The 15,081-nt window shown below is 61.1% G+C and overlaps 1 protein-coding gene across 2 annotated transcripts in view; it reads right to left on the minus strand.

Annotated features, from left to right (window-relative positions):
* The window catches only part of LOC116956747 (uncharacterized), a 34,188-nt gene that overhangs the window by 14,036 nt on the left and 5,071 nt on the right, over positions 1-15,081 (minus strand). The window contains exons 2-5 of one of the 2 annotated variants that reach the window (XM_076057995.1): positions 11,826-12,106; positions 5,724-6,758; positions 4,284-4,575; positions 3,427-3,512 (exon numbers count right to left, since the gene is read on the minus strand). In XM_076057995.1, coding sequence (XP_075914110.1) covers positions 3,427-3,512; positions 4,284-4,575; positions 5,724-6,758; positions 11,826-12,106 — 1,694 coding nt within the window. Of the gene's footprint in view, positions 1-3,426; positions 3,513-4,283; positions 4,576-5,723; positions 6,762-11,825; positions 12,107-15,081 lie in introns of both variants that reach the window. The other variant, XM_076057994.1, reaches the window with a different exon arrangement.

Consider the following 15,081-nt stretch of genomic DNA (forward strand, 5'->3'; position numbering starts at 1 on the left):
AGTGGTGAGCGAGTGGTGAGACCTCATAGAAGGGGCACTCCAGCCGTGTAGTGAGTAGTGAGCGAGTGGTGAGTGTAGTGAGTAGTGAGTGTGGTGAGCGAGTGGTGAGTGGTGAGTAGTGAGTGTGGTGAGTGGTGAGTGGTGAGCGGGTGGTGAGACCTCATAGAAGGGGCACTCCAGCCGTGTTGGGATTGGTGAGCGAGTGGTGAGTGTAGTGAGTAGTGAGTGTGGTGAGCGGGTGGTGAGCGGGTGGTGAGCGGGTGGTGAGCGGGTGGTGAGACCTCATAGAAGGGGCACTCCAGCCGTGTGGTGAGTGGTGAGCGAGTGGTGAGTGTAGTGAGTAGTGAGTGTGGTGAGCGGGTGGTGAGCGGGTGGTGAGACCTCATAGAAGGGGCACTCCAGCCGTGTGGTGAGTGGTGAGCGAGTGGTGAGTGTAGTGAGTAGTGAGTGTGGTGAGCGGGTGGTGAGTGGGTGGTGAGCGGGTGGTGAGCGAGTGGTGAGACCTCATAGAAGGGGCACTCCAGCCGTGTGGTGAGTGGTGAGCGAGTGGTGAGTGTAGTGAGTAGTGAGTGTGGTGAGCGGGTGGTGAGCGGGTGGTGAGACCTCATAGAAGGGGCACTCCAGCCGTGTGGTGAGTGGTGAGCGAGTGGTGAGTGTAGTGAGTAGTGAGTGTGGTGAGCGGGTGGTGAGCGGGTGGTGAGCGGGTGGTGAGCGGGTGGTGAGACCTCATAGAAGGGGCACTCCAGCCGTGTGGTGAGTGGTGAGCGAGTGGTGAGTGTAGTGAGTAGTGAGTGTGGTGAGTGGTGAGCGGGTGGTGAGTGGGTGGTGAGCGGGTGGTGAGACCTCATAGAAGGGGCACTCCAGCCGTGTGGTGAGTGGTGAGCGAGTGGTGAGTGTAGTGAGTAGTGAGTGTGGTGAGCGGGTGGTGAGCAGGTGGTGAGCGGGTGGTGAGCGGGTGGTGAGACCTCATAGAAGGGGCACTCCAGCCGTGTGGTGAGTGGTGAGCGAGTGGTGAGTGTAGTGAGTAGTGAGTGTGGTGAGCGGGTGGTGAGCGGGTGGTGAGCGGGTGGTGAGCGGGTGGTGAGACCTCATAGAAGGGGCACTCCAGCCGTGTGGTGAGTGGTGAGCGAGTGGTGAGTGTAGTGAGTAGTGAGTGTGGTGAGTGGTGAGCGGGTGGTGAGCGGGTGGTGAGCGGGTGGTGAGCGGGTGGTGAGACCTCATAGAAGGGGCACTCCAGCCGTGTTGTGAGTGGTGAGCGAGTGGTGAGTGTAGTGAGTAGTGAGTGTGGTGAGCGAGTGGTGAGCGGGTGGTGAGACCTCATAGAAGGGGCACTCCAGCCGTGTGGTGAGTGGTGAGCGAGTGGTGAGTGTAGTGAGTAGTGAGTGTGGTGAGCGGGTGGTGAGCGGGTGGTGAGCGGGTGGTGAGCGGGTGGTGAGACCTCATAGAAGGGGCACTCCAGCCGTGTTGTGAGTGGTGAGCGAGTGGTGAGTGTAGTGAGTAGTGAGTGTGGTGAGCGGGTGGTGAGCGGGTGGTGAGACCTCATAGAAGGGGCACTCCAGCCGTGTTGTGAGTGGTGAGCGAGTGGTGAGTGTAGTGAGTAGTGAGTGTGGTGAGCGGGTGGTGAGCGGGTGGTGAGCGGGTGGTGAGCGGGTGGTGAGACCTCATAGAAGGGGCACTCCAGCCGTGTGATGAGTGGTGAGCGAGTGGTGAGTGTAGTGAGTAGTGAGTGTGGTGAGCGGGTGGTGAGCGGGTGGTGAGCGGGTGGTGAGCGAGTGGTGAGACCTCATAGAAGGGGCACTCCAGCCATGTTGTGAGTGGTGAGCGAGTGGTGAGTGTAGTGAGTAGTGAGTGTGGTGAGCGAGTGGTGAGTGGTGAGTAGTGAGTGTGGTGAGTGGTGAGTGGTGAGCGGGTGGTGAGACCTCATAGAAGGGGCACTCCAGCCGTGTGGTGAGTGGTGAGCGAGTGGTGAGTGTAGTGAGTAGTGAGTGTGGTGAGCGGGTGGTGAGCGGGTGGTGAGCGGGTGGTGAGCGGGTGGTGAGACCTCATAGAAGGGGCACTCCAGCCGTGTGGTGAGTGGTGAGCGAGTGGTGAGTGTAGTGAGTAGTGAGTGTGGTGAGCGGGTGGTGAGCGGGTGGTGAGCGGGTGGTGAGACCTCATAGAAGGGGCACTCCAGCCGTGTGGTGAGTGGTGAGCGAGTGGTGAGTGTAGTGAGTAGTGAGTGTGGTGAGCGGGTGGTGAGCGGGTGGTGAGACCTCATAGAAGGGGCACTCCAGCCGTGTGGTGAGTGGTGAGCGAGTGGTGAGTGTAGTGAGTAGTGAGTGTGGTGAGCGGGTGGTGAGCGGGTGGTGAGACCTCATAGAAGGGGCACTCCAGCCGTGTGGTGAGTGGTGAGCGAGTGGTGAGTGTAGTGAGTAGTGAGTGTGGTGAGTGGTGAGCGGGTGGTGAGCGGGTGGTGAGCGGGTGGTGAGACCTCATAGAAGGGGCACTCCAGCCGTGTGGTGAGTGGTGAGCGAGTGGTGAGTGTAGTGAGTAGTGAGTGTGGTGAGTGGTGAGCGGGTGGTGAGCGGGTGGTGAGCGGGTGGTGAGACCTCATAGAAGGGGCACTCCAGCCGTGTGGTGAGTGGTGAGCGAGTGGTGAGTGTAGTGAGTAGTGAGTGTGGTGAGCGGGTGGTGAGCGGGTGGTGAGACCTCATAGAAGGGGCACTCCAGCCGTGTTGTGAGTGGTGAGCGAGTGGTGAGTGTAGTGAGTAGTGAGTGTGGTGAGTGGTGAGCGGGTGGTGAGCGGGTGGTGAGCGGGTGGTGAGACCTCATAGAAGGGGCACTCCAGCCGTGTGGTGAGTAGTGAGCGAGTGGTGAGTGTAGTGAGTAGTGAGTGTGGTGAGCGGGTGGTGAGCGGGTGGTGAGACCTCATAGAAGGGGCACTCCAGCCGTGTGGTGAGTGGTGAGCGAGTGGTGAGTGTAGTGAGAAGTGAGTGTGGTGAGCGGGTGGTGAGCGGGTGGTGAGACCTCATAGAAGGGGCACTCCAGCCGTGTAGTGAGTAGTGAGCGAGTGTAGTGAGTGGTGAGCGAGTGGTGAGCGGGTGGTGAGCGGGTGGTGAGACCTCATAGAAGGGGCACTCCAGCCGTGTGGTGAGTGGTGAGCGAGTGGTGAGTGTAGTGAGTAGTGAGTGTGGTGAGTGGTGAGCGGGTGGTGAGCGGGTGGTGAGCGGGTGGTGAGACCTCATAGAAGGGGCACTCCAGCCGTGTAGTGAGTAGTGAGTGTGGTGAGCGGGTGGTGAGCGGGTGGTGAGCGGGTGGTGAGACCTCATAGAAGGGGCACTCCAGCCGTGTGGTGAGTAGTGAGCGAGTGGTGAGTGTAGTGAGTAGTGAGTGTGGTGAGTGGTGAGTGGTGAGTGTGGTGAGCGGGTGGTGAGCGGGTGGTGAGACCTCATAGAAGGGGCACTCCAGCCGTGTGGTGAGGAACAACTGGGTGAGACGTGCCAGGCTCAGCTGTGACAGCCCCGACTCCTCCTCTGAGTGAGAAAGCGCAGGCCTCAACAGACGCTCACCACAACAGCCGCTCACCACAACAGATGCAGGCCTCAACAGACGCTCACCACAACAGCCGCTCACCACAACGGCCGCTCACCACAACAGGTGCAGGCCTCAACAGACGCTCACCACAACAGACCCTCACCACAACAGATGCTCACCACAACGGCCGCTCACCACAACGGCCGCTCACCACAACAGATGCAGGCCTCAACAGACGCTCACCACAACGGACCCTGGCCTCAACAACCCCCACCCCAGAGAACCCCCCCCCCACCATCCCCTACCAACAACCATCTCAGCACCCTCCCCCCACTCTTCCACCACTCACCACCCTACCCACCCCCCCCAACCACCCACCACCCCCCCACCACCCTACCCACCACCCCCCCAACCACACACAACCCTCCCACCACCCTAACCACCCACCCACCACCCCCCCACCACCCTACCCACCACCCCTCCCCCCAACCACACATAACCCCCCCCCCCCCACCAACCACACACAACCCCCACCCCCCCCACCACCCTACCCACCCACCCACCACCCCCCCACCACCCTACCCACCCCCCCCCCCCCACCACAAACAACCCCCCCACCACCCTACCCACCACCCCCCCCACCACCCTAACCACCACTCCCCCCAATCACACACAACCCTCCCACCACCACCCCCCACCCACCCACCCACCCCCCCACCCACCCACCCACCACCCCCCCCCCCCACCACCCACCCACCACCCCCACCCACCACACAGCTGCTGCAGGAACACTGGGCTGAATACGTGTGCCACGTGGTTGGCCGGGCAGCGTTGTAGCAGCGTGGCTGCGTGCAGCAGTGCCAGCAGAGCCACGGCACCACCACCACCACCACCGACACCACCACCACCAGCACCGCCACCAGCACCACCACCACCACCACCGGTGCTGTGGCGAGCGTGGCAACAGCGTCGCTCCAGGAGGGACTCGACCTTGCGGAAGAAGGAGCCACGCCACTCCGCCTCGGTCGACGGCACATGGCTCACTCGGCCCATCGCCACCAGCTGGGTGGGGTGGGTGGGGTGGGTGGGGGGTAGTGGGGGGTAGTGGGGTCGGTGGGGTGGGTGGGGGGGTGGGTGGGGGATGAGGGGGGTGGAGGGGGGAGAGAGGGAGCCACCTTCAACTTCATCAACACCACCACCTTACACAACAACAACAACAACAGCAGTCGCCATTCGCCTCAAAGCGGCGGTTGACGTCACCACGGCGCCCGTGCCAGGCTGGGTGCACGTCGAGGCTGCCACGCTTGTGCCAGGCTAGGTGCACCTTGAGGCTACCACGTGAAGTGTCGAACGCCCGCTGGCAGGAGGTCACGGGGGCAGACCCAGCAGGTGCCACGGGTCGACTGACTGAGATGAGTGGCTGGTGCACCACCTGTGCCCCCTACTGTGCCAACCTGCTGTGCTTTAGCCACCCGCTCGCCCCCCCCCCCCCCCGACACGGCTCACCCCACCGCTCACCCCACGCTCACCCCCACGCTCACCCCATGCTCACTCCACGCTCACCCACGCTCACCCCACCGCTCACCCCCATCCCCACGCTCACCCCCACGCTCACCCCACCGCTCACCCCACGCTCGCCCCCCCACCGCTCACCCCACTGCTCACCCCACCGCTCACCCCCCCGGCTCACCCCCACGCTCGCCCCACCGCTCACCCCACTGCTTACCCCCACGCTCACCCCACGCTCACCCCACGCTCACCCCACCGCTCACCCCCACCCCCCGGCTCACCCCACTGCTCACCCCACCGCTCACCCCCCGGCTCACCCCACTGCTCACCCCACCGCTCACCCCACCGCTCACCCCACCGCTCACCCCCACCGCTCACCCCCACGCTCACCCCACGCTCACCCCACCGCTCACCCCCACCCCCCGGCTCACCCCACTGCTCACCCCCATGCTCACCCCCTGGCTCGCCCCACCGCTCACCCCACCGCTCGCCCCCACGCTCACCCCACGCTCGCCCCACCGCTCACCCCACCGCTCGCCCCCACCACTCACCCCCCGGCTCACCCCACCGCTCACCCCCACCCCACGCTCACCCCACCACTCACCCCACCGCTCACCCCCACACCCCACGCTCACCCCCACCGCTCACCCCCACACTCACCCCCCCAACGCTCACCCCCACCCACCCCCCCCACGCCTCACCACTTCGGCCAGCTGCTCCAGCGCCATCCCGTCTCCGGTGTAGAGCACGTGGAACGCAGCCGCGTCCAGCAGCGCCGGCGCGCTCAGCCGCAGCGCCCCCACGTAGGCCGCCGCCGCCGCCACCAGCGCCGGCGGCGCCGCCAGCGCCCCGTCCGGCACCGCCAGACGCCGGGACAGCGCCGACAGCACCGGCGGGCTCCGCTGACCCAGCCGGGCCAGGCCCAGCAGGCAGTCACGGAGCTGATCGTCGGAGAGGAGGCGCTCGGAACGCCGCCGCTGATGCCGCTGCTGCTGCTGCTGCTGTAGCACCTGCTGCTGCTGTGTCACCTGCTGCTGCTGTAGCACCTGCTGCTGCTGCTGCTGTGTCAGCTGCTGCTGCTGCTGCTGTGTCAGCTGCTGCTGCTGCTGCCGCTGCTGCTGTGTCAGCTGCTGCTGTGTCAGCTGCTGCTGTGTCAGCTGCTGCCGCTGCTGTGTCAGCTGCTGCTGTGTCAGCTGCTGCTGCTGCTGTGTCAGCTGCTGCTGCTGCTGTGTCAGCTGCTGCTGTGTCAGCTGCTGCCGCTGCTGTGTCAGCTGCTGCTGTGTCAGCTGCTGCTGTGCCTGCTGCTGCGTCAGCTGCTGCTGTGTCAGCTGCTGTTGCTGCTGCGTCAGCTGCTGCTGTGCCTGCTGCTGCTGCTGCTCCTGCACCTCCTCCTGCACCTCCTCCTGCACCTCCTCCTGCACCTCCTCCTGCACCTCCTCCTGCACCTCCTCCTGCACCTGCTCCTCCTCCTCCTCCTGCCCCCGCCGCTCCGCGCCCCGTCCCCCAGCCGGGGCTGGCCCCGCACCACCACCGCCCATCAGCAAGAGGGCCGTCTGTCGCGACAGCGCGAGCCCCAGGAGGGCCGGCGGCGGCGGCGGCGGCACGGCCGCGGCCGCCAGCCGCGACACGGAGGCGAGCACGGAGGCGGTGAGCGCCGGCGGGAGGCCGCGGGCGCCCAGCGCCAGGACGGCGGCACGGGCGTACAGTGACGAGGTGAGCCGCGTCAGCACGGCCAGCTGCTGCGGGGGGGGTAGGGGAAGGGGTAGGGGGGGGTAGGGGTAGGGGTAGGGGGGGTAGGGGTGAGGTAGGGGTGAGGTAGCGGCCTCGAATGTGTGTGTGTGTGAGAGTGTGAGTGTGTGTGAGAGTGTGTGTGTGTGAGAGTGTGAGTGTGTGAGAGTGTGTGTGTGTGAGTGTGTGAGAGTGTGAGAGTGTGTGTGTGAGAGTGTGTGTGTGAGTGTGTGAGTGTGAGAGTGTGTGTGTGACTGTGAGTTTGTGAGTGAGTGAGTGTGTATGTGTGTGTGAGTGTGTGAGTGTGTGTGAGAGTGTGTGAGTGAGTGAGTGTGTGAGTGAGTGTGTGAGTGAGAGTGTGTGTGTGTGAGAGTGTGTGTGTGTGAGAGTGTGAGTGTGTGAGAGTGTGTGTGTGTGAGTGTGTGAGAGTGTGAGAGTGTGTGTGTGTGAGAGTGTGTGTGTGAGTGTGAGAGTGAGTGTGTGTGAGAGTGTGTGAGTGAGTGTGAGTGTGTGTATGAGTGTGTATGAGTGTGTGAGTGTGTGTGTGAGAGTGTGTGCGAGTCCGGCAAAACAACCCCCTACCTCCTCGCGGTGCCGGACGGGCAACTCTGTCGTGGACAGTGCTGTGGGGGGAGATACAAGTTTGATTGGCTCCTCCCCTCATGGCATATGTGTCCACCACAGAGGCTAAACGGGGGCTCTGGACGGGTGCGAGGGGCTGGTAACCCCTCCACCTTCAATTAATTACCACGAAACCACGAATTAAACTGAAATATGTAACTAATAAGCTTGTGCCGGAGGCCCCGGGGGGCCAGGCGTCTATGACGTCTCCTGGCCAAACCCCAATTGGCGGAGCCAGGAGATTGAATACCTACCCTCGGGGCTACTCCAGAAACAACGAAAAGCCACTACGGGTGGCCACGTGGAATGTTCGAACGCTCACTGCAGAGGAGAGGCTGCCACTCCTCTGTCGGGAGCTGGACCGGTACCGCCTGGATCTATGCGGCATTCAGGAGGTCCGGTGGACAGGCTCTGGCTCCTGCCACCATGAGGGGTGGACAGTCCTCTACTCGGGGCAGCAGACTGCCAAACAACAGGGTGTGGGTCTTCTTTTGAACAAAAGAATGAAGGGGGCGTGGGAGCGTGGCGGTGAGGTGTGGGAAGCTGTAAGCCCCAGGCTACTTTGGGCTCGCCTTCCCATCAACCGGAGGCGAGGAATGGTGGTCGTGGTTACTTATGCCCCCACCGAAGATGAACATCCGTGGAGGGATGCAGGCAAAGCCGATGAGTCAGATGCCTTCTATGACCTCCTGTCACAGGTGCTGGCTAAAGTGGCCCCTCGGGATAGAGTCATCATGTTGGGTGACTTCAATGCCCGAGTTGGTCATGATACTGGCACCTGGTCTGGAGTGATTGGAGGGCATGGGCCAGATCAGCTCAATAACAACGGTAGGAGGCTGCTAGATTTTTGTGCAGCCCATGGGCTTGTAATTACCAACACGCTGTTCCGGCATCGGCGCATCCACACAACATCATGGATGCATGCCGGGTCCAAGCAAGAACATCTGCTGGACTACATAGTGACGGACCAGCGAATGCGAGCCCATGTCCTTGACACCAGGACCTACCGTGGAGCTGATCTGCCCTCTGACCATCCACTAGTCATCTGTAAGATGCGCCTGCCATTCTTCCACTCCGGTGGTGGGTGTACACCCAGCACCCCAATTCCAACATAAAGTGGCCTGGTCTCAGTTATCTGATGAAAGTTGCAAGCGAGAATTTCATCATCGCTTGCGGCTGGGATTGGCATCGTCCCCGACTCCTCCGGATGTCGCGGGTAAATGGGCGAGGTTTAGGACTGTGACTCATGCAGCTGCAATGGCTGCTTTGGGTACGCGGTCCAGACCTCCCCAGAGACCCTGGCTGACAGAGGAGGTGTTCAGGATGGTTGAGAAAAAGCGACAGGCCCACTGTCATCGGCTACAGAATCCCACGTCAGAGAATGAGGAGGCTTACCGCAGCCTTCGCTCGGAGGTTCGGAGAGCCGTGAGGCGCTGCAAGGATGGGTGGTGGTCGCGGGTTGCTGAGGAGATGGAGTCTGCCTCAGTGGCCCGTGATCACAAATCTCTATTTAACTCCATCAAAAAAGTAACCTGCAGCGCCACACCTATTACCATCATTAGGAGAAAAAACGGTGATCCAATCTCCGACCCCCAGGAACAGGTTCGCAGATTTGCTGAACATTTCTGTGAGGTCCTGGGGGAGGGAAAATCCCTCAGCCAGGAAAACATCGTGGCACAAAGTGAGGATGACCCTGCTGAGGCTGCGGTGCCTCAAATATTGGAAGAAGTCACCCCCTGTGAGTGGCTGGCTGAGGTGCCATCTGCTGAGGAAGTATTGAAGGCGATCCGGAGTCTGAGACCAGGAAAGGCAGCGGGCAGAGATGATCTCCCAAGCGAAATGCTGAGGGAGGGTGGCGTTTGTGCACAGACTGCCCTATATGACATCATAACAACAGTCTGGACCACTGGACGGGTTCCGCAGGATTGGAAGGATGCCCTGGTGGTCCCCCTTTTTAAGAAGGGGGACCGCACAGACTGTAACAACTACAGGGGCATCTCACTCCTCAGTGTGCCGGGAAAGGTCCTGGCAAGGATTATTCAGCATCGCCTTGCCAGGCACGCTGAGGAGAGGCTTGCGGAGCCCCAATGCGGTTTCAGGAAAGGGCGGTCCTGCACAGATGCCATATTTTCTGTCCGTCTGCTACAGCAGAGGTGTAGGGAATTCCAACAAGACCTACATCTCTGCTTTATTGACCTGGTCAAGGCCTATGATACCATCAGTAGGCCTGGGCTCTGGGTCGTTCTTCGTGCTTTTGGAGTACCTGACCCTCTGCTCACGATCATTAAGGACCTTCATGATGGTGAGCGGGCCCGGGTAAAACTACGTGGCCGGGAGTCAGAGCCATTCCCTGTACACCTTGGGGTGCGACAGGGATGTCCTCTGGCTCCCACATTATTTAACATCTATTTTGACCACGTAGTTCATGAAGCCTTCAATAGCTGTACCGGGGGAATCTCCATATGGTACAGATATAATGGGAGGCTAATCGATGCCCGGGTGCGGTCAAGGGATGGCTCCCTATTGCTCAACCACGTTATGTATGCTGATGATTTGGTAATAGCTGCTCAGTCAGAGGAGGAGTTGGAGACGCTGCTGCTGGAGCGTGCCACTAAGAGGTGGGGCCTTACCATCAGCCCCACCAAAACTAAGCACCTGCCTGGGTATTTTGTACCATCGGACACTCCACCCCCACAACTCCCAATCGGTGATGGGGCAGTTGTGGAGAGAGTGGAGAGTTTCCCATACCTGGGCAGTGTGCTTATGACTGGCTCCATTTTAACAGCAGAGGTCTCACTCCGAATCAGTCGAGCGGCAATATCTTTTCATCGGTTGTGTAACGCTGTGTGGAAGCTACCTGGTCTGTCGCTCCGCACTAAGCTTCAGGTCTTCTCGGCCACGGTCATTCCCTCCCTTCTCTACGCTTGCGAAACGTGGACCCCCCTAATGGAACATCTTCACCGGTTAGAAACATTTAGGCTGGCCTGCCTACGATCCATCCTGGGTTTAACCAGACTGGATTGTGTGAGGAGCTCACAAATCCTTGAAAGATCTGGGCAGGGTCCCATCGGTGAGCTCCTCCGGCAGGCAAGGCTGCGATGGCTGGGTCATGTAGCCCGCATGCCCAGCCACCGCATGCCGAAACAGCTTTTGTTTGGCCGGATTGAGGGGGCTAAGCGGGCGCGGCACTGGCTAGAGAAGAGATGGAGTGATGTGGTAAAGGAGGACGTGGAGCTGAGTGGACTTGCCGATGACTGGTACCAGCGGTGTCAAGATCGGCCTCTGTGGAGGAGGCTCGTGAAGGATGCTACTGGGCAGTTGGAGGCAGTCGCCCTCCAACAACAACGGAGGGCGGAGGAGCGACGCTCAGAACAACGAGCGGAGCGCCGGGTGGCTAAAGCACAGCAGATTGGCACAGTAGGGGGCACAGGTGGTGCATCAGTCAGTCATCTCAGTCAGTCGACCCGTGGCACCTGGGTCTGCCCCGTGACCTCCTGCCAGCGGGCGTTCGACACTTCACGTGGCCTCAAGGTGCACCTAGGCTGGCACAAGCGTCGTGGTGACGTCACCGCCACTTAGTGGTGAATGGCGGTTGTTGTTGTGTGTCTGAGTGTGTGTGTGAGTGTGTGAGAGTGTGTGTGAGAGTGTGTGAGAGTGTGTGAGTGTGAGTGAGTGTGTGTGAGTGCGGTGAACATCGCCAGCGGGGATACAAAGGCGGCCGGGGCGTGGTGGCGGCCGCCTTTGTCTAAACCCCCATCGCTACCCCCATCGCTCCAACCATCACTACCCCCATCACTACCCCATCACTAACCCCATCGCTCCCCCCCATCCACTAACCCCATCGCTCCCCCCATCGCTACCCCGTCGCTCCCCCATCGCTCCCCCATCGCAACCCCCAATGCTCCCCCCTCGCTAACCCCATCGCTACCCCATCGCTACCCCCATCGCTCCCCCCATCGCTCCCCCATTGATAGCTCAACCGCGTGGCCAATCACGTGGAAATTTACAGCAAGAGCCAGATATCACGTGGACAGCGGGGAGAGAGAGAGAGACGCAGACTCCAAATATACAGCAGCAGCAGCAGGGTCGGGATCGAACCCACGACCTCCTGCGCACCAGGCGAGGTAGTCAACATCTCCTAGCCACCGTGATGATGATGATGAGAGAGACGCGCAGACTCCAAATATACAGCAGCAGCAGGGTCGGAATCGAACCCACGACCTCCTGCGTACCAGGCGAGGTAGTCAACATCTCCTAGCCACCGTGATGATGATGAGAGAGAGAGACACGCAGACTCCAAATATACAGCAGCAGGGTCGGGATGGAACCCACGACCTCCTGCGCACCAGGCGAAGTAGTCAACATCTCCCTAGCCCACCGTGAAGCACACTGCCCTCACCGCTATCCCCTTAACCCACCCCGCCCCCCCCCGGGCCCCCCCCCCCCCAACTCACCGCGTGGGTCCACCGGCAGCAGGCGAGCGAGCTCATCTCGGCGAGCACTTCCAGGGCGAGCGAAGCCTCGCCGGCGCCCATCAGCGCCGGCTCACGCTCCGCCAGGCACCGCAGCACCAGCGCCGCCCGCTCGCAGCAGTCCGGCGCCACCGCCGCCGCCGCGGCCGCGGCCGCGGGCACCGGGGGAGCCGGCGGGCCCGCGGGCGACCCGCTGACCGGCCCCCGGCTGTGCCGGCGGTGCCGCGGGGGGCCGTCCGGGCCCAGGCGAGCGGCCGCCGCGTCTGCCGGAGGACGGGGGAGAGGCGAGAGGCTCGGACTTCAGGCGGGCAGCCGGGCCCGTGAGCGAGCGCGTGTGTAGTGCAGCGGGTAGCGTAGCGGTGAGCGCGTGTGTAGTGCAGCGGGTAGCGTAGCGGTGTGTGAGTGTGTAGTGCAGCGGGTAGGGTAGCGATGAGAGTGTAGTGCAGCGGGTAGCGTAGCGGTGAGCGTGTGTAGTGTAGCGGGTAACGTAGCGGTGAGTGTGTAGTGCAGCGGGTAGCGTAGCGGTGAGCGTGTGTAGTGCAGCGGGTAGCGTAGCGGTGAGTGTGTAGTGCAGCGGGTAGCGTAGCGGTGTGTGTGTGTGTAGTGCAGCGGGTAGTGTAGCGGTGAGTGTGTAGTGCAGTGGGTAGCGTAGCGGTGTGTGTGTGTAGTGCAGTGGGTAGCGTAGCGGTGAGTAGTGCAGCGGGTAGCGTAGCGGTGAGTGTGTAGTGCAGCGGGTAGCGGTGAGTGTGTAGTGCAGTGGGTAGCGTAGCGGTGTGTAGTGCAGCGGGTAGCGTAGCGGTGAGCGTGTGTAGTGTAGCGGGTAGCGTAGCGGTGAGCGTGTGTAGTGTAGCGCGTAACGTAGCGGTGAGTGTGTGTAGTGCAGCGGGTAGCGTAGCGGTGAGCGTGTAGCGGGTAGCGTAGCGGTGAGTGTGTAGTGCAGCGGGTAGCGTAGCGGTGAGCGTGTAGTGCAGTGGGTAGCGTAGCGGTGAGCGTGTGTAGTGCAGCGGGTAGCGTAGCAGTGAGCGTGTGTAGTGCAGCGGGTAGCGTAGCGGTGAGCGTGTGTAGTGTAGTGGGTAGCGTAGCGGTGAGCGTGTGTAGTGGGTAGTGTAGCGGTGAGCGTGTGTAGTGCAGTGGGTAGTGTAGCGGTGAGCGTGTAGCGGGTAGTGTAGCGGTGAGCGTGTAGTGCAGCGGGTAGCGTAGCGGTGAGCGTGTAGTGCAGCGGGTAGTGTAGCGGTGAGCGTGTAGTGCAGTGGGTAGTGTAGCGGTGAGCGTGTAGTGCAGCGGGTAGTGTAGCGGTGAGCGTGTGTAGTGCAGCGGGTAGCATAGCGGTGAGTGTGTAGTGCAGCGGGTAGCGTAGCGGTGAGCATGTAGTGCAGCGGGTAGTGTAGCGGTGAGCGTGTAGTGTAGCAGGTAGCGTAGCGGTGAGTGTGTAGTGCAGTGGGTAGTGTAGCGGTGAGCGTGTGTAGTGCAGTGGGTAGCGTAGCGGTGAGCGTGTAGTGCAGTGGGTAGTGTAGCGGTGAGCGTGTAGTGCAGTGGGTAGTGTAGCGGTGAGCGTGTAGTGCAGCGGGTAGCGTAGCGGTGAGCGTGTGTAGTGCAGCGGGTAGCGTAGCGGTGAGCGTGTAGTGCAGCGGGTAGCGTAGCGGTGAGCGTGTAGTGCAGTGGGTAGTGTAGCGGTGAGCGTGTAGTGCAGCGGGTAGTGTAGCGGTGAGCGTGTAGTGCAGCGGGTAGTGTAGCGGTGAGCGTGTGTAGTGCAGCGGGTAGCGTAGCGGTGAGCGTGTGTAGTGCAGTGTATAGTGCAGTGGGTAGTGTAGCGGTGAGCGTGTAGTGCAGCGGGTAGCGTAGCGGTGAGCGTGTGTAGTGCAGCGGGTAGCGTAGCGGTGAGCGTGTGTAGTGCAGCGGGTAGCGTAGCGGTGAGTGTGTAGTGCAGCGGGTAGCGTAGCAGTGAGCGTGTAGTGCAGTGGGTAGCGTAGCGGCGAGCCAGCCGCAGTTATGAACGCGGCGGCACCGGTACGATTCTGGGGTAGGGGGTAGCGATAGGGGTAGTGATAGGGGGTAGCGATAGGGGTAGTGACAGGGGGTAGCGATAGGGGTAGTGATAGGGGGTAGCGATAGGGGTAGTGATAGGGGGTAGTGATAGGGGGTAGTGATAGGGGGTAGCGATAGGGGTAGTGATAGGGGTAGTGATAGGGGTAGTGATAGGGTGTAGTGATAGGAGGTACTGATAGGGGGTAGCGATAGGGGGTAGTGATAGGGGGTAGTGAGAGGGGTAGTGATAGGGGTAGTGATAGGGGGTGGCGATAGGGGGTAGCGATAGGGGTAGTGATAGGGGGTAGTGATAGGGGGTAGTGATAGGGGGTAGTGACAGGGGTAGTGATAGGGGTAGCGATAGGGGTAGTGATAGGGGGTAGTGATAGGGGGTTGTGATAGGGGTAGTGATAGGGGTAGCGATAGGGGTAGTGATAGGGGGTAGTGATAAGGGTGGTGGTGGGGGGTAGCGATAGGGGTAGTGATAGGGGTAGTGATAGGGGTAGCGATAGGGGGTAGCGATAGGGGTAGTGATAGGGGTAGTGATAGGGGGTAGTGATAGGGGTAGTGATAGGGGTAGCGATAGGGGGTAATGATAGGGGTAGCGATAGGGGTAGTGATTGGGGGTAGTGATAGGGGGTAGCGATAGGGGTAGTTATAGGGGTAGTGATGGGGGTAGTGATGGGGGTGGTGGTGGGGGTGGTGAAATGGGGTAGTGATAGGGGTAGTGATAGGGGTGGTGATGGGGGGTAGTGATAGGGGTAGTAATAGGGGGTAGTGATAGGGGGTAGTGATAGGGGTAGCGATAGGGGGTAGTGATGGGGGTGGTGATAGGGGGTAGTGATAAGGGTAGTGATAGAGGTAGTGATAGGGGGTAGTGATAGGGGGTAGTGATAGGGGGTAGTGACAGGGGGTAGTGATAGGGGGTAGCGATAGGGGGTAGTGATAGGGGCAGTGATGGGGGTGGTGGTGAAATGGGGTAGTGATAGGGGGTAGTGATGAGGGTGGTGATAGGGGGTGGTGAAATGGGGTAGTGATAGGGGTAGCGATAGGGGGTAGTGATAGTGGTAGTAATAGAGGGTAGTGATGGGGGTGGTGGTAGTAATAGGGGTACTAATAGGGGCAGTAATAGGGGTAGTAATAGGGGCAGTAATAGGGGCAGTAATAGGGGTAGTAATAGGGGTAGTAATAGGGGCAGTAATAGGGGCAGTAA

This window comes from Petromyzon marinus, assembly GCF_048934315.1.
Source record: "Petromyzon marinus isolate PM22_M1 ecotype Great Lakes invasive population chromosome 67 unlocalized genomic scaffold, UKy_Petmar_22M1.pri1.0 chr67_unloc.3, whole genome shotgun sequence".
Classification (NCBI taxonomy): Eukaryota; Metazoa; Chordata; class Hyperoartia; order Petromyzontiformes; family Petromyzontidae; genus Petromyzon; species Petromyzon marinus.